General features: G+C 40.9%; 1 protein-coding gene across 3 annotated transcripts in view; it reads right to left on the bottom strand.

Annotated features, from left to right (window-relative positions):
- The window catches only part of ACTR3B (actin related protein 3B), a 167,715-nt gene extending 148,364 nt beyond the window's left edge, over nt 1-19,351 (bottom strand). For all 3 annotated transcript variants that reach the window (XM_065050442.1, XM_065050441.1, XM_065050440.1), the window contains exons 1-9: nt 19,114-19,351; nt 10,101-10,156; nt 8,236-8,360; nt 7,137-7,247; nt 6,659-6,754; nt 5,819-5,926; nt 4,614-4,757; nt 3,827-4,000; nt 570-662 (exon numbers count right to left, since the gene is read on the bottom strand). In XM_065050442.1, coding sequence (XP_064906514.1) covers nt 570-662; nt 3,827-4,000; nt 4,614-4,757; nt 5,819-5,926; nt 6,659-6,754; nt 7,137-7,247; nt 8,236-8,360; nt 10,101-10,156; nt 19,114-19,157 — 951 coding nt within the window. In that variant the 5' untranslated portion in view covers nt 19,158-19,351. The remainder of the gene's footprint in view (nt 1-569; nt 663-3,826; nt 4,001-4,613; nt 4,758-5,818; nt 5,927-6,658; nt 6,755-7,136; nt 7,248-8,235; nt 8,361-10,100; nt 10,157-19,113) is intronic.
- Between the last annotated feature and the right edge of the window lie 220 nt (nt 19,352-19,571).

Below are 19,571 nucleotides of genomic sequence, written 5' to 3'. Positions count from 1 at the left end.
CTTCTTAAAGAATCAGTGATTGAAAAGTACTCTGGACTACACCTGGACAAGTTCAAGCAAGCATAATTATCTCCTAAAACATTTTAATACTGGGTTCAATACCTGGCTAAAACTGCAGACGGTGGGCAGACACAAGTCAAGGCTAGAGAAAAAAAGGAAAAATCTGTGTATTTGAAACCACAACTTAATAAAGCAGGGGGTGAGGGGAATAAGAGGGATGAGACCGTTACATAACCCTTAAAATAGGCAACAGTCAAAGTCCCTCATGCACAGAATTCACATTACAAGTGTCAAACAAAAATAACCCCCCTCTCCCTCAGTTGCTCAGGAACTTACTTATGTATCAAGCCACTGTTACAGATAAGTCTTCTTTCAAAAATAAAAAGCAGCAAGTATCAAGCACTCTTCATTCAGAAGTGATACTTTGTTTAACTTGAACTTTATTTCTATTCAAAGTTCACGTCTTATAGTGAGCGAAGTGGTGAGGGCCTCTTCCAGCCTAAACGTTGCTATGATGATGTAGATATTTAGTCTTCACATAAGTTAATCTTACAACACAAAGATCATACCTTATATAATGGACGCCGGACATCAATGGGACAGTTCTGTATAACTTCATCAACTACATCCGAAATGGATTCCATAAAATCAGGATTAGCAAACTAAAATGAAACAGAACAGGCATTAGATTCTTCATCCCAATGGAGAAGCAAGAAGTTAGACTGTAGAGATTTTGTAACAGCACTTTTAAAGGAGCGGGGGGAATCAAGGTCAGTATTACTCCTGCTCACCACTTATTCTACATGATAATAAACCCACTTCTGTACATGAGAAATAAGAATTCCCTTTTCTGCTGAGAAATTCAGATTCTCTTCTTTGGTCATAAATTGACTGTTGACAATTTGTGCACTATGGGCCTACGACTGCACGTCACATGAGCCTGCACTCTCCTGCAACATGAAACATATTGTTACTGTGCAGTGTGGTCCTGCCTTCCCTACCAAGTGAAATCAAAACTACCCGTGTGAAAAATCAAAATGTTCCACTATACAAAATTTTCGATCCTAACAAAATACTTGTGTTAAATTTCCACGAAGAAGTCGGATTTTTTTTTTCCAAGTACACAATCTCCAATATTCAAAGAGGGAATAATACTCTACGGTTTTGAATGGAAATCCTCATCAATGAGAACATGAATACAGTGCTAATGTAAATTTCTGCATTTATTATATAAATACTAGAGAGTCAGAGTTGCTAATGCTAGAAAACATTCTTGGACTGGTGGAACTTGTCTACTTAAAACTTAACAGGGTCTTTAAACAAAAACCAACAAACCAGTTCATAGCCAAGGTTTTGCTCTTTCAGAGATTAAACTTCAAGAAATTAAATGAATTATCAATGAATAATAATGTATTACTATAGATACATTATATAACTTGAAGATTTCCCAAACGTGTAGACACTATTTGAGATTCACATCCTAAACAAGATGCGGTATCTAACTGGATAAATAACAAAAGCTAAAACATAACAAGTGTACATTGAACTGAAAGAAAAATTATTGTAGCAAAAAAAGTTGGCTTGGAGATTGGGAGCCATAAGAATGATGTGAAAAATCCCCATGAATTCAAGCTAATTTCAGTAGTAAGAATTAGTAAGTAGTAAGAATTAATCACGCAAGATGCTAAAACATGAAGCCACATAAATTAAAAGAGAAAAAAGAAACATTGTTCTCCTCTGAATGAACTACAGCCTGAAAGCTTCTCCCCGGCTCTCCATAAAAATGTGGGTAAAACAGCAGAGCAAAAGGAATAAGGAGAAATGAGAGCTGTGGCATCCAAAGCAGAGGATAACATGCTCCCAGAATGGGGACAAGAGAACTGCAGAATTGCAGTCTGCTAGTAAGTCCAGAGATAAATTCCCTTTGGATGCAGCACCTACCATCTAGTGTGTTTTTCTTATCTAGAAAGCCAGGTCAGTTGTGTCGGTTTGGTTTGGTTTTGTTTGGGTCTTCTTTTGTTGTTGTTTGGGTTGTTGTTGGTTTTGTTTGGTGCTTGTTTTGTTTGGGGTTTTTTTGTTGGCTCTGTTTTGTTTTCTCAATACAGAGCCAAGAAGCTATCAAAAAATAAAGAAACTGGAAATTAGTCCTTCATCCTGTTCCTAACAGCCTTTAAGGAACTGCAGAAACGATGTCTGACATGGGATTCAACGCTTCTGTAAGACCACGAGGGGAAAAGCAGGGAGGACAAACTGTTTAGCCCAGAGGTTTAATGCCGGCACAAAATCAGATGGCTACAAACTGACCACAAAGAGATTAAGGCTGGAATTTAGACAAAAGGTGGAAGACAAAAGACAAAAGGGGGTCCTGGTGGACAACAGGGTGACCATGAGCCAGCACTGTGCCCTTGTGGCCAGGAAGGCCAATGGCATCCTGGGGTGTATTAGAAGGGGGGTGGTTAGTAGGTCGAGAGAGGTTCTCCTTCCTCTCTACTCCGCCCTGGTGAGACCACACCTGGAATATTGTGTCCAGTTCTGGGCCCCTCAGTTCAAGAAGGACAGGGAACTGCTGGAGAGGGTCCAGCGTATGGCAACAAAGATGCTGAAGGGAGTGGAGCACCTTCCTTATGAAGAAAGGCTGAGGGAGCTGTGTCTCTTTAGTTTGGAGAAGAGGAGACTAAGGGGGGACCTCATTAATGTTTATAAATATATAAAGCGTGAGTGCCATGAGGACGGAGCCAGGCTCTTCTCGGTGGCAAACAATGATAGGACAAGGGGTAATGGGATCAAGCTGGAACACAAGAGGTTCCGCTTAAATTTGAAAAAAAACTTCTTCTCAGTGAGGGTGCCAGAGCCTGGCCCAGGCTGCCCAGGGAGGTTGTGGAGTCTCCTTCTCTGGAGACATTCAAAACCCGCCTGGACATGTTCCTGTGCGACCTCACCTAGGCGTTCCTGCTCCAGCAGGGGGATTGGACTAGATGATCTCTTGAGGTCCCTTCCAATCCCAAACATACTGTGATACTGTGACACTGTGAATGAGGGTTTTTTAATATTCTTCCAATAGGAGGAGGGTAGACAAAGGGAAACTTCACCAGTGTTAACGTGGATCTTGATTATATTTTTTAATAGCATCATAGGTTATGGGTGGCTGCAATAAACTCAATGGAGCGTATAGAAATTGAGAGGACCTTCTCTGCTATGCTGTAACATACTAAAACTTGACTCTTTCCCACAGTATCACAATATCTTGAAGCTCAGTCAGACTGAACTACCGAAAACCAGACTAGGCATTGTAATGTTTCCCAGAATTGCACATGTACACACCAACAGAGATTTCAACAGACAAATTTAGCACCCATGCTTTATAAACTGATTCAGAATCAAAAGTGAGTGCTTAAGATTTAGAATATTATCAGTGCATTGCTACTGTGCAGAGTAATGCTCAAAGGGATTGGCAACATAACCAAATCCGCAGTGCAAAGGCAAACTGGTTTAAAGCAATGCTGAAAGAAAGAAGGAAAACACTATAAAAAAATCTCTAAGTTCAAACAATTTCTTCTCAATTTTAAATGTCTTTAGAGAAACAGCATGTTTTAAATATTACATAGGATATAAGAAAAAATAATTCTCTGCCCTGCTTATGTTTTTCTGCGCCCAAGTGACACGAGGCTGCCCATGGTTTGCAGTTCACATGTAGCCGTGTCTCGCTGCCACGGGATGGCGAGCTGGCTCCAGAAATGACACCAGAAACGACAGCACCTCCATCCCCCAGCTCCTCACTCACCCAGTGAAGTTTCTACAACTTCATATCGCTCAGCCCTATTCTTACCTCAGGATGAAAGAAAATTTCAGGTCCGAGGAACCTTTCGTAGCCGACATCTATAACAAACTTGTTTTTGTTGATGGCATTGATGCCTGTGTACTGTTTGATCCACTTTCGAGGATCTCCATCGTACTTGGCGAATTCTTTCACTATATCCGGGCAAATGTAACAGTATTTCTCCTGTTAAGAAACACCATGCATTAAAAATTGCCTAAATAATTATTCTATCATTGAATTAAAGTATAACACAATCAGAAAACAAAGGTAGGTGAGCATTCTTACAGATGGGGCTGTTCAACAAGTGTTCTCACTCAAATGACTACCTGAAGTCTCAACCCTACAGGACAATGCACATGGCCTATTTGTTTCAATCAAATTGCACACTGACTCATCCAGATCAGTCTCTCAAAATGCAAACATCACAACCATAAGGTCTATGATGATAACAAAGTTCAACGGGGAGCTCTCACTGCAAGATCAGACCCACTTACCACCCTACCGACGTTACATACATTTATTTTTTATTAAATTAAAAAGCAAATTTTAAACAAATCTAAAGCTTAAAATGGTGATCGAACCTGCAGAACTCTCGCTCCAAACAGTCTAGCATGAAGATTTTCTTCCTCTTTCTCCTTCCCCCACACTTGATTGGCTAAAATACCAGAAGCTTGTGTAATTACAATACACTGCCTGCATTTGCATTTTTAAAAGAGCCACTGGCAACTTGTTAAAGCCGAAAATAAAGTAGCTCAAAGAGTTGTATTTATTTATTAAGAGATAAAGAAAGATGTACCTTTATGGCTTTTGCTGTCTCCAGAGATTGTTCAGGAGGAATTCCCACCTCCCTTTCCCTTAGGAGTTGTTGAATAAAGTAAGTAATATCTCTACCTGCAATAGGAATATGTTTGATGCAACTTCCAATGACGTAGCCTTCTGCCTATGTAGGAGGAGAGGTAAGAAAATAAATAGGGAAAAGCATACTGTGGATCAGTAACTAACAGCAAAACCAAAATCCATTTATGTAATGGTTTTGATTTTTTAATTAAAAGTAAAATCTTTACACTGTAAAATTACTACAAAAATGTCCAGACTGCTGCAAAGTGGATATTATTTTTATTTAAATTACCTTGACTACTACTTATAAACAGATCCTGATTATCTAATATACATGCAAGTGATAGACAAAAAATGTTGCACACATTAGAAGTCAAAGTCTGGTCAAATGTTTCCTTTTAGGTATGATCTGAAAAGCAAATGGAATATGAATAGACCACTCGTGTCCTGTTTGATCGTGAAAAATGAAGAGGAGAAAGTATAAAATTTATTAAAATTCTCAGACAAGAAAAATGAAGTGAAATAACTATCAATAAGCGCAATAAAAATAAGAAATCTATTTGCTGTATTTTTTTCAGGAAGCATGTACTGAAAACGTTGGTATTGCTGAGCCAACATTATTTCTTCCGTTGTTGTTTTTTATACTTTTCAAAGTTCTATATGCTAAATACTGTTATTCCCAGCATTTTCCATACTAAGAAAATATGGAGAAGACCACGTTAATACCAAAATGCAAGATGAAGCTAAAGAGAACCAAATTTTCATTTCTAAAATAACTGATCATTCAAGCATACTATATGCTTCAGAAATACACAAAATGACATCAACAGAACAGATGTCGGTATGCACAGATAATTGTATATTTTTATCATCCTAACGTAATTAAGCCGTTTGAGATCAGACACATATATGAACCCGCATTTATAGAAGCTCATCATTGTTTCCACACAAGCAGAGTTCACTAACTGCTAAAATAATTGCTAAATTAATTGCATAAATAATAAAGTACATACTTTTCAAAGCAATCATAAGGGAACAAAAAAATCCCAATCAAGTAACACTAAAAATAAAGCTTAGTTTGAGACTTCTTATTTAAACCTATAGTAAACAAACCCCATACTTGTCCAAACCACCGATAATTTCAAATTGCATCCTGCTACATACCACGGGAATTACGTGGGTCACTCCGTCACCACTGTCGATGACAATGCCAGTCAAAGTACGTTCTCCAACCTGCCGTGACGTCCAAGAGGCAGCGAGGGCCAGCACTGCCTACATGACAAAGAGTTTATGTTTAGAGTGGGCAGACTGTGACAATTTACAAGCTCAGAAAATACTGTGTCAAACATTTTAGGCATGTGCAAACAGAAGACTATAGATACTGCAGTTATACTGTACTTTAGAATCACAGAATCAACTGGGTTGGAAAAGACCTCAGAGATCATCCAGTCCAACCCTTGGTCCAACTCCAGTCCATTCACTAGATCATGGCACTAAGTGCCATGTCCAATCTCAGTTCAAAAACCTCCAGGGACGGTGAGTCCAGCACCTCCCTGGGCAGCCATTCCAATGCCTGACCACTCTCTCTGCAAAGAATTGCTTTCTAATATCCAGCCTAAATTTCCCCTGGCAGAGTTTAAGCCCATGCCCCCTTGTCCTATTGCTGACTGCCTGGGAGAAGAGACCAATCCCCACCTGGCTAGAACTGCCCTTCAGGTAGTTCTAGAGAGTGATAAGCTCACCTCTAAGCCTCCTCTTCTCTAGACTAAACAACCCCAGCTCCCTCAGCCTCTCCCCATAGGTCTTGTGTTCAAGTCCCTTCACCAGTCTTGTTGCTCTTCTCTGGACCTGCTCCAGCACTTCAATCTCTTTCCTGAACTGAGGGGCCCAGAACTGAACACAATACTCCAGGTGTGGCCTCATCAACACAGAGTACAGGGGAAGGATCACTGCCCTTGTCCTGCTGACCACGCTATTATAGAAGTATATATTAATTTTGTTCACCTGAACAGCGATGTAAAGTCCTGGTATGTTAAACGATTCAAACATGATTTCTGCAAGATACTCTCTGTTTTCTGGTGTGTTCAGTGGAGGCTCTGTCTGCAAAAAAAGGTTTTGAAAAAGCATCTCAATAGAGTCTTAATGGTTCATTTTTATTGATTAGCTTAGTGTGGTAAGAAACTTTTTAAATTCTCAGTGCACTCAAAATAGAAAATTTCAAACATAATTCAGTTTAAACAAAGTGACTGAAGCTAAACAAAATCCAGACTGCAGTAGCCTGCATCACAAAATGAACAGAATTCAGTCATAATGCAGCTTTCCAGATTAATTTCCTCTTCCTCCTCCTCTTTCCCCCGCCCCAACCATGCCCTTCATCGCTGAAGAAATAAAAGACACACAGAGAAAAATCCTCCAACAGAGCTACTTCTGCTTGGAATACTATTTAGTCTTCCTTTTACAAAATATTTTCTTACCCACTCACCATTAAAAAATAGTGATCCTCAGGTTCAGCTCGTAGGTATTTAAAAATGACCTGCTCCATGAATCTTTCCATGAGGTCCCAGTCTTCAACAATTCCATGTCGAATAGGCCACTGGAGCAAGAAAACTTATCAATACTCCAGACAATACAAGGATAAAGAAACCCAGGAATAGGAACAGCTCAAGTGCCCAAACCCCCATAACTTCTGCAAGAATGAAAACACATCAACTCATGATCACCTTATCAAATTCCCCATTCTAATTTTGAGACACTATTTGAAGTTAACCTCCTGCTCCCAGCACTTCAAACTGCAATTCTATCTTGCAGGACTAGAAGTCAGAATCCAGGTTCCATTCCTAATACTGTTATTGCTGTATTGAGGCACTGTGTTTAATCTCTTTTTGTATTGATTTTATCATATATAAAGTTGAGAATCATATTTGGCTTCAACATGCCTTCCAATCTACTGAAAGAAATAAAGACCACACAGGCTATATATTTTTCAGTGAAAATTCTGGCAAGGATGATGTTTACATTTTGTTCAATGTTAAGAACACAGCTGACATTTAAGTAATACAGTAGGATGTATAAAATACATTTTTTTTCCACATAATTCACAAGCCAGTAACATTTTGTAAGTACAAGAAGTCCTTTACCAGGGTATGGAAAATATGATTCACACAAAAACTGCATTGAAGACAGTGCTCCACAAAACAATTGTGACGTTCCCCGAAGCAAAAGTATCCAACGCATTCCCCAGTTCACATGCCATGTTAAGAGGATACAGTTTTAGCAGGAATTTAAATATTCAGTGTCTGTGACTATTTTAATAGCTAATAATTTTGAAAATTGCACAGCTGCACTGTATCAATGAATATTTACGAAAGATTCAACCACCAATCACACAGGACAGTATTAGTGAAATAGACATTAAAAAAAGTAAAGCCATGACAAAATCATGCTGTTTTTAAAAAGCAATAATACTTCACAAAAAGCAAATGTGTGTTTTAAATGGCTACCAAAAAAAAAGGCCTAGAACAGTATATAATAATAAAAATGTGAACATTTGGAAAGGCTTCCTGAAAATACTCAATGCTTACCTTTGTGGCATAGGTAGGTTTATCTATGGCTTCATCTCCTATGAAAAAGTCCAGATCATCAACGCCTTTCATTACCCTCCTCTGAGCCTGGTCACCTACTTTGGCTGATTCTCGGATTGCAATACCTTCAAATAAAAACGCAAACAAATCAAAACAGATTAATACCAAGCAACAAATATTTATTTACTTAAGGATTCTTTTTCAGAAATAAAAATTGGGATATAGAAATTCTAGTTTGCAGAAAGCTGAAATCATGTAAGCGATCTATTGACAAACCAATATAGCAGAGTTCATTCTCACTGCATCTTGCAGGATTCCGGTCACCCATCCCTTGTTAATGTAATTAATAACTCAGAGAAAATCTTAAAAATCTACTCTGTTACAGACTACAGCAGTCACTAAACATGTTCAAGTGCAGCTTTCCACCGGACATACTCTTTAAGCCATTAAGCAATGTGATTTTTCTGAGGTTAAACCCTGAGAATTAAGAGACAGAGCACAGGAGCAGAAAATAAACTATATACTTCAGAAATCAGCATTGGAATAATTATCCCAATTGGTGAGAAGGAGGAAGGGGGTGGGGGCAGAAATCAGTTTACAGTGTTACAGAGAAATCTTTGGAAACACTTATGCTTCCCATTAGCAGGCTGCAACTATCACTGAAATTATCAGATGATCGCTGCTACAGTCAAGAAGATAAGACAGCAAAAAAACCTCCAAATCTAGGGCAAGCTATAAATAAAACTAGAATAAAGTCCTCTTAAAACATAACTTTATTTATATACAGTTTTCTTTTAATAAGTCATAATCAGGCTCTAAATAACATACAGTAGAAAATGCAGAGTGGACAGGTATCATCCACAAAGACACTGAATACTATCAGAGCCAAAAACTACCGACAAGCAAATAATTCTTTTGGAAACACTTCTAAGCCCCAACAAGTTTATGGTTTTTTATAACAGGATTTTTAACAAATTCACAGGAAGCTCTTGCTATCCCACTTCTTTAACGTGAGACATTTAAATCTTTACCAGTGGTTTCAGCTGGAATTTTTTACAATACTTAAAATATTTAGACTACAACTAGTAGTGCAGCTACACCTGGTAAAGAGTGTGTCCCCTCCACCTCCTTGGCCTCCAATTACCTTAATTAGTTTCTTATCTTTGTACCTTCTCCTATGAGTAGCTACAAGGCAGTCTAGATGCATTAATAAGTAGTTTACTGATGAAGTTCACAAAAACTACAAGGCATAGAGATAACCAGGAGATAACAGATGTCATTATAGACACATTATAGTCAGCGCTACTATTTATAAACATATACAGCATGTGAGAGAAAACATTCAGACAACAATTAAAATCTAGAACACCAGAAAGGTAGAACATTTTAAAGAAGTTTAACATACATAAAAATTGAGAGTAAATCTGCTCAACAAAAGTATGTTAAATGGGCAAAAATATTTTACTTGGTAAACAGGGGCCCGAAAATAACATCTTCTAAAAGGAACAACTTTTTTGAATATTAAACTGTCTACAGTCCCAGACAATGTAAATAAGGCACACAACACCTGCACTTTAGTACTTAATTTGATTGGAAGCCTTCTCCAGATTATCCAGGTAATAACCACGGTGTCAGGTAGACAGGAGATAAATTGTATTCTGTCTGCTCAAAGCATCCTGGCACAAAAATAATGGAGATAAAGGAGTTCTGTTTAGCTACACCCTAGCCAAAGATGCTAATGCAATGAATAGCACTTCCCAGATGGACAAGAGACTGCAAAGACTGAGGTGGAAGGAGGAAAATATGTCATTTGATCATGAAAGTGCTCAGTGATAGTGCTGTATATCAGACAAGAAATTACTCACATGATGGGATAATGAACTGAGGTTCTGTATTTCCTGCATAGCCAAGTTTCGTATACCTAGAAAAAGAATGATCACAAGGTCATTGGATGCACTTAGAATTAAAAAGAAAAAGAAAATCCACTTCCAATTCACTACACTTCTTGAAGTGAAGGCCAAACAATCACATACCACATCTACATTTTCTGGGTTATGCTTGCAAGTGTCATCCAGCTGAGAAGAAAACCCAAAAGTGGTAAATATTTTAGGTGTTATTTATTTTTCAGACACCTCCAGTTAACAAATTTTAGTAGTATTTTTCCCAAACCACGATATCTGAGAACTCAGCTCTTACTTTCTCCATCTTGTTGCCCAGCTATAACCAAAGATGGGCAGGTTACATTCTACCCTTTGGCTGTGCAGATCTTACCTTTCAGAAAGCTACTATGACCAAAGATGTCATTAAACTTCACAAATTTGTTTAATATTGTCAAACACAGAGGGGAAAAAAAAAAAAAAAAAAGCATATCTTAAATACCAACCACAGTTACCACAGCTCAGAACTCCAGTTTCAAACCCAACACAATTCCCATTCGTGCCTCGCACAAACCCTTCACTTTGTCACAGGTCTAATATCACAATATCTGTGTGCAGTAAAATATACATCCTAAACCAAAGTAAGCATGTGTTGGAAAAATGCTTTAGAAATAGGCAGCAGATGGTAGGAAGCATCGTCTGTCACTTTCAGTATAAAATCATAGAATAGTTTGGGTTGGAAGGGACCTCCAAAGCTCATCCAGTGCCACCCCTGCCATGAGCAGGGACATCTTCACCAGCTCAGGTTGCTCAGAGCCCCGTCCAGCCTGGCCTGGGATGTCTCCAGGGATGGTTCATCCACCACCTCTCTGAGCAACCTGGGACAGGGTTTCATCACCCTCAGTGCCGAAAATCTCTTCCTCATGTCCAACCTGAATCTCCCTCCTTTAGTTTAAACCATCACCCCTTGTACTATCGCAACAGGCCCTGCTAAAAAGTCTGTCCCCACCATTTTTACAGGCCCCTTTTAAGCACTGAAAGGCCGCACTAAGGTCTCCCCGGAGCTTCTCTTCTCCAGCTGAACACCCCAACTCTCTCAGCCTGTCCTCCCAGCAGAGCTGTTCCAGTCTCGGATCATTCCTGTGGCTCCTCTGGCCCCTCTCCAGCAGGTCCATGTGTGTCCTGTGCTGAGGAACCAGAGCTGGACCAGCACTGCAGGGGGGTCTCACCAGACCAGAATCACCTTGACCTGCTGGGCACATTTCTGAAGCTTGTCCAGGTCCCTCCAGATGGCATCCCAGCCCTCAGATGTGCCATAGATATTATGCATACCTATATATGATACATACATATATATGATAGATATTAATATCTATTTTAACAAGCAAAGGATCAAGGCAAAAAAAAGAAACTGGCAACTTGGGGAAGGAAAAAAGAAGAAAAGAAATTTTCACACAAAACCTAAAATTTCTGTATGGCGTTACTGGCTGCAAGCTAGTTCAGGTCTTGAGCGACTAGAAATAATTAACATCCACACTACAAAAACCAGCTCTAACTCCTGAGAGACGGGGGAAGAAAAAAGAAGAGAAAAAAAAATTAAATGCCATAGACTGAAGTCTTTCTCTAATATTGTCATTAGATTGGAATAGAAGTACAATAATAGCATGATTTGAGAGAAATTAGCATTATTCACATTCATTTTTACCATGAAAGCCTAAAGCCGTGACATACTTAAACGAAACCAATCACAATCCAGGTCCTAAAGTGAATTTAGAGTCTTGGTCTACAGCCTACTTGCAATATTTGCAAACAATATTATGCCATTGCTCAAGCAGGAGGTTGCTGCTTCTTTAGCAGCTTAAACAGTAAGTTCCCCTTTATGGAGTATTTGGTAGGAAAACACTCATTAAGAGTCAGTTTGCTTAGATAAAGGAATTAAATCAAAACTGAATTAGTAATGACCTAGGAATTCAAATATCGTATTTTCAACATCTCTTCAAAGCTACAGCTTCAACAGACTTCAAATAATAGTTTAAAAAGCCATTTTCCCCAAGGCTAAAAAGACAAGGACTGGGTTTTGGGGGCAAGGGTTTGTTGTATTTTAATCATCATTATATGGGCATATGCTTTCAGTCATTAAAAATGTTTATACATACTTTCTGTGAGTCGCAAAAAAATATAATTAGGACATAAAATTAGACTGATTTGTAAAGAAGGCCATTACTAGCAAGAATTCTTTTTATTATTATTACTGCATAGTTTCTTCACATTTTAGAATGAGGCCTATCCAGGGAACATCGCTAAAAACATAACAAGCAACAGCAGGAGTTACACTGGGATTTAAGACACATTGCTTCGTTTCTCTCTCTGAAATGGGTTTTGCTCAAATGCACATAGTGAGGACCAAGCAAGCTGGACTCTGGATTCAAGAGACCTAGTTCTAAGACTTCGAAACTGCAAACAGGCAGAAACCTCATGAAAACCACCCTTCAAGCCCCAGTGAAAAAAAATAAAGTCAATGCATACAAATATATGCATATACCTAAGCATGTAAATATGTAGCTACACCCTCTTATACAATTTTTATATATTTGTGTCTATATATATGCATATACATACACCTATATAAAAATTAAAAGGCTCCTGCGATATAACCAAAACTGTTTTCTTAAACTAAACTGTGCCCAAGAGGCAAGTTCAGTTTACCACCTTTTCCTCCTCTACCCACACGCTAAACTCGCACCTGCTCACAGGAAAAGAAAATCCCCTCTCAAAGTGCCTATTAGTCTGCAATAGTTTTATCTTCCCTCTCAAGCAGGGATGATATACCCTACTAGAATAACTTCTAAAATTACCAAAAGTCTATAGCTCAATATTTTACTGAATTTTTTTCTTCTCCAGGTAAATTAATCCCTGTTAAAACTGTAATATAAGCTTTTTTCTCAGTATCACAAGATGAGCATCTGGAAAGATTTGTTTTGCATGCAATTAATCCATGAAGGATTAATACTAGAACTATAGCATCACGGAATCATTTTGGTTGTAAAAGATCTTTAAGATCATCGAGTCCAACTGTTAACCCAACACTGGCACTAAACCATGTCCCTAACAACTTTGTCTAAAGACTTTTTTAACCCCTCTAGGGATGGTGACTCCACCACTGCCCTGGGCAGCCTGTTCCAATGCCTGACAACTCTCTCCAGGAAGAAATTTTTCCTAATGTCCAATCTAAACTTCCCTGGTGCAACTTGAGGCCATTTCCTGTTGTCCTATCACTTGTTACTTGGGAGAAGAGACCAACCCCCTCCATGCTCCAATCTCCTTTCAGGCAGTTCAGAGATCAGAAGGTCTCCCCTCAGCTCCTGTTCTCCAGCTGAACCCCCAGGTCCCTCAGCTGCTCCCATCACACTTGTGCTCCAGCGCCTTCCCCAGCTTTGTTGTCCTTATCCTTATTTAGGATGAAACAAGGGGCAGACTTGAACAAGCAGTTGTATTTCAGGTGTTTTGACAAAAACAAATGGAATGGTAACTCAAACTAATTTAAAAATAATTGAGGATGAGAAGGAAAAGACAACATGCTCAGGCCATGGCGGGCTCGGTCCCAGATTTTCCTTCTGCCCAGCAGGACCCAAACACATTCCATCTTCCAGAGCCATACCCAAGAGTGCATTAAAGTGTTTGGGTGACCCACTTCCACGAGCTCCTACAGAGATTGTTCCCTTTTATACAAGATATTTAAATATTCATTGACCTGAAAGGCTCTGGACTTGAACAGTTAGAGAGGTTACCTGGTCTCCAGTCCCTTCTCCAATGAATATTTAAGCATCTATACCATGGTTTTCTTTCTCCTGGGTTACAGCCTAGCAGACTAATGGTAATGCAACATCTTGTGATCTGTAAATTACAAAGACAGCTGTAGGGAACACGTAGATCATCAGTATTCCAACTCAATTTCATTAAAAGTAGCAGATTTATTGTGGTAAGACAGGAACCTACTGGAAACTCTCCAAAATATAGGATACTGGAGACTGCATTAAAGATGAGGAGAAAACTGATCCAATAGACTAAGGCTACTTCATGCAAGAGATTTGGAGGGAATACTCATTAAAAAAAAAATCACTGGCAATTACAAATTGTTGAAAACAACAGTTTCTAAAAATAGTGTTCTCTCCTACACAGTGTTTTCCCAGGGGATTAGTTAGTGCACAAATCAGTTTCACCAGCATGAGGAATAGTGGTCCTAACCTCCTCCCTTGTGAGGTCCTGCCATGGAAAGATGGAAATATTTACATAGAAAACTAACTGCAAAGACATACAAACGCACCAGACTCGGAAGTAGATGCTGCACTCTCAACCACTTTAAAGAGCACATGTATATTTTGAAAAATTCTTATTAAAGCATTAGAACACCATAATTTAGGCATATAAAGTCACAGACTCAGGTAGCTGCTTTATCCGTCTCAAAATACAAGACACACAATCCTTCTCTGGACATGTATGCAAAAGGCCAAAGCCCAGGTGTCAACACTTTAGCATTTCCTCACTTTTTATTGCTTTTTAGTCCAGATCTTTAAAACAATGTGTTACATCTGCCAAAAAAAGCTCTGAAAAGATAGGTATGAAGCAACTGAAAACAACAAAATGCTTTAAGAAAGTCCAGTAAACAAATAACCTCAGCCAATGGAATGTATTCTCTGATGCTAAATAACTAACAGTTATTACTGCCAGAACACCAGGGATGTGGTACTGCCATAAACAGTATTATCATTATTACAAATACGGCTGAGAAACTCGCAACACAAGGTTTTCATAAATGCAGGAGAGGATGTGATGAAGGAATGGTAACGAAGAAAGGAGGTATGAAGAGGGAAATGTCAAAAATCTATTATGTCTGCTCAAGTTACGCAAGAGCACCATCAGCCACTATAGAATAAAGAATAAAGTGTTTTTTCTGAGAGTCTAGCAACTTTAAAGAACTGAAGCCTGTGATTATAAAGAGCAGTTAATTAACCCAGCAATTACAGTAACGCCTGCTGACAAATCTCACATGTAAAGAGCAGAGGTAATACTCGGCTAAAGCAACTCATTTAACATCAGAAATACAGTAAGAGGGGGAAAACGTAACATTTTCAGAGGTTCCAGCCACCTTTAATAGCCCAGCAACAACAAACACCTTAAGCTTCAAGATTTAGACAAGTCCAGCTCACTTCTCCCAGAAAACAAGTATTTACCTCTGAGCTCATCAGCAAGACTTTGCCAAAGTCATTTTTCTTTGCCAAAAGAAAAATGGACTTTGATAAAATACACCCAAAATAGAAGTACTCCTCAGTGATTGCAAATACACACACTGAAGAGAGAGGTATTTTAAGATATCTTTGTTTCACACACCCACCTACTAGCGTTCTGATGTCCCACAGCTAAATGACAGTTAATAAAACTAGTTACGAAGTTTAAAGCTACTTAAAACAGCAACACCAGGAAGGCTTGCTAGTCCTAAGAAACTAAAAATAGCATGCCCTTCTCCACACAAAGACCGATAGCAATGTGTAAACTGATCACGAGGAAAACCTCATGCAAAGAAAAGGAAGATGTAGCGCATGAAAATTGAAGCAGGACAAGTCATTCGCAAATACTAATGGAAAAGACAGTAACAAATTATTATCGCTTTCTGCAAAATCTGTCATAAACTGTTCACTCTATTTATGAAGAAAGTTCAAGTCATCTATCCAATAGAGAAAAGGAACGTTACCCTGTCCTGCTATGAAGATACCTTCTCACTGGAGGGCTGTACCTATTTTCTATACACCTGTTGTAGCCTTTTCTGGTAAAATTCCCACACTGTACAGGACTGATGCCTATGGCCACAAACAACAGTAAATTACACCAAGCTCCTTATGAGCAAACCACCAACAAGAGTCTTTTCACAAACTTCTTAAATCCCCTTACACAAAGGGAGATTAGTGCCTGGACAAAGCACCTCATTCAGTACCGGAGATATATGTAGAAACTGTATTTTATATACATAATGTTCCACAGTTCATGTCTGCTTATACCTTTTCCTTTCCACTATGCTCTTCAAAGTTTTTCATCAGAAAGCACTTTCACAAATAATTTGAATGAATTGTTTGAAGCTTTGAACCCAAAGTAGATTCATTCTAACAATAAGAAGATTTTCAGCCCACACAGCGGAAAATTCCAGAGACTGCTTATCAATGAGTCAAGCTAATGCTTCTGGCTGCTTTGGTTCAGACTCATTTCTTCTCAAATTCTGCAAGATAACTTATTCCAAATTCAATAATCTCATTGCTGAAAAGTCTTCCATATGTCAGGGCCCTGCAGCGAAGACGAGCAGAAGTCCCATCAGCAGAGACAACAGGTTGTCTCATATGAATTAAGATCATTTGGAGCCATGGAAATGCAAAGTTGCACCATTTGGGGACTATCCGAACCCTTCCTGAAACAAACTGATATACACGCCCACACACACAAACTCCACCAGTGTTTCCCATGCCAGCACTAAATAGATTTTAGAAGTTCTACTTAAATTATTATTTATCTGAACGGACAAAATAAACCGTTTTCTGTCCTTACTTATTTTGTACAACTGTTGGTCTGCAGTATCTACTGCTAGTGCAACACCGTAATCCCTCCACAAACTGAGAGCAAAGGAGGTCTCCTCCAAGAGATAGGCACCACATTTAATACATTTTCTGCATTTTGTAGTCTTTACTGTAGCCTTTTTAAAGGATCCACCTAGAGCTCCCATTTATCTCCTTGAAAACCTCTTCAAAGCTGTCAAGTAATATTCCAACAGTTAAGTAATATTCACCAACAGTTCTGTGGAGAACAGATATTGAGAATATCTTCAGCAAATAAACAGAAGGAACCTGGGAAATTACCAAGGAGTATATAATACACAGGCAGAATCACATGCAAGATGGAACCCGTTCTCTGTTCTACTCTTAAAGTTTTGAGCTGTGGACTCCAGTACTCTCCACCGAAGGGACAGAGCTGATTTCTGGTAAGATAAGGTAGAAACAAAGCAAGAGACTTCTACAAGCTCTGTGACAGCCAAATAAAGACAGTTTTCAAAATACAAAACACTTTTTCAGGAGAAGGCAGTGTGACACCACATCATCAGGAATTGCTTCCTCTGGTTATCTAGGAGTTTGGGTTGGTATTGGGTTTGTTTTTGTTATTTTTTTAATGATGGTACAGTTTGGGGTACTTTAAAGGTAACTTTCCAAGCATTAAATAAACAAAAGTCGTGCTGGAAATTCCCTGCAGAGGAAAGGTCTATCATTGCAATAAACTGATGCAATCAATCACACTGAGGCACAGCCTGACAAGTAAAGCTACTGGCTGATGGATACTCATAGATGGGTGTCTCCTATTCTCAGAGCTGCCTGTAACTGTTGGGCCAAAAGAAAGATATTAACAATAGCACACTGTATATTCGGTAGCACCTTCTGACACCTCCTGCTCCTGAGGCACAGCAGAACTGGTCTGTCGGATGGTGAATGGGTCTTCTCCAGCCATGGACAGGTAGGAAAGACCTGTTCCTGAAACGCCCCCTGAGCGCAGCCCCTGCAATTTAGGTTAATTTTAGCCCTCAAAGACTTGAGCAACGAAACTTGTGGTTTGGCTAAATGTCAAATAAATCATAGAAACATTTTGGTTGGAAGAGACCCTCAGGATCATCAAGTCCAACCATAACCTAACCTAACTCTAGCACTAAGCCATGTCCCTAAGAGCTTTGTCTAAAGACTTTTTAAACCCCTCCAGGGATGGTGACTCCACCACTGCCCTGGGCAGCCTGTTCCAATGCTTGACAACCTTTTCTGGGAAGACATTTTTCCCAATATCCAATCTAAACCTCCCCTTGTGCAACTTGAAGCCATTTCCTCTCATCCTATTGCTTGTTACTTGGGAGAAGAGACCAACCCCCTCCATGCTCCAAGCTCCTTTCATGCAGTTCAGAGATCAGAAGGTCTCCCCTCAGCTCCTGTTCTCCAGCTGAACCCCCAGGTCCCTCAGCCGCTCCCATCACACTTGTGCTCCAGCCCCTCACCAGCTTCGTCACCTCCTGTGCACTCTCTTCAGTACCCCAACGTCCTTCTTATGATGAGGGGCCCAAAACTGAACACAGGGTTCAAGGTTTGGCCTCACCAGCGTTGAGTACAATGGCACAATCACTTCTCTAGTCCTGCTGACCATGCTATTCCTGATACAAGCCAAATCTCGCACTGATTTGACAAAGCTGAAGAACAGATGACCTAGTGACCAAGGAATACCATTAGTATAAGACAGCGGGCTGTTGTCTCATTGCTGGCCGGAGGTAACACCTGGGAAGGTTCAAGAAGATGCACATGCCAGACATGACCCAGCGATGATGACCCACTGTGGATGAAGGAGACGCCACAGCCCAGGGACACACCTCACCTGCCTCTGGGCCAGCGCCGGCTCACAGCGCCCAGGCAAAGTGAACCTGTGTCCTCTCTCTCCAAGCAGTCGTTTGAAACAAGCCGCCCCAAATTTTAGCAATTTAGCGATGCGATAGTTTGAAGTCGGAGAACACGAACCAAAATCGGACCCGAGAGAAAAGGGCACGTAGAAATACACCGTCCCCGGAGGCACCGGGGGGGTACGGCAGGACTGCCCTGCCCCGAGCTGCCAGCGGGGAGGAACGGCCAGAGGAGGAGGAGAAGGAGGAAGGGCAGGAGAAGGAGGAGAAGGAGGAAGGGCAGGAGAAGGAGGAGAAGGAGGAAGGGCAGGAGGAGGAGGGCACTGGGCGGTGGGCAGCAGCGGCTGCCCCAGCGGTCCGCAGGGGAGGAAGACCCTCCGCCCCAGGGGCGACAAGCAGGAGCCTGGACCCGTGACAGGGAAAGGGACTCCCCGCTGAGGGCGCTCGTCAGCACAGCGGAGACACCCCCCAACTCCCCAGAAACAGACTGGCAGCGCCGGTTACCCCCCCCGCCACTGCCGCTCTCCTCACACTCACCCGGTGCCTCCGTCTATCACGCAGGGGGGCAGGTAGCTCGCCATGCTGGGGAGCCGGCAATGCGGGCCCTACGCCACCATCCAGGCCGCCGCCGGCTCGCCCGGGCCGGCCCGGCGCGGCCTCAGTGCACGGGCGGCGGGCACCATGCAGCCGCCTGTCAGCGCCGCCCCCGGGGCGCATGCGCCGCCCGCCGCCACCTGACGCGGCCGCCCCCGGGCCGCCATCTTGGCTCCGGGCGGTGCGGGGCTGCGAGGGTGACGCGGGCGGCGCTAGCCCGCCCTCACGGGCTCCGGAGGCGGGTGGGAAAGTGTGTCGGAGGTCACGCGTGTCAATGGGGTTGTGGCCTTGTTCTGGGCTTGGTGCTGTACTCTCCTTCTTGCTTTCTGAGGTGTGTGCCTCGAGCCTGTCAGCCAGGGCTGACCTCAACACTGGCCATGATGGATTTCAACGGCTTGAAG

The sequence above is a fragment of the Columba livia genome, chromosome 2 (assembly GCF_036013475.1).
Source record: "Columba livia isolate bColLiv1 breed racing homer chromosome 2, bColLiv1.pat.W.v2, whole genome shotgun sequence".
Classification (NCBI taxonomy): domain Eukaryota; kingdom Metazoa; phylum Chordata; class Aves; order Columbiformes; family Columbidae; genus Columba; species Columba livia.
The sequence above is the reverse complement of the archived record's forward strand: the minus strand, read 5'-3'. Positions and strand labels throughout refer to the sequence as shown.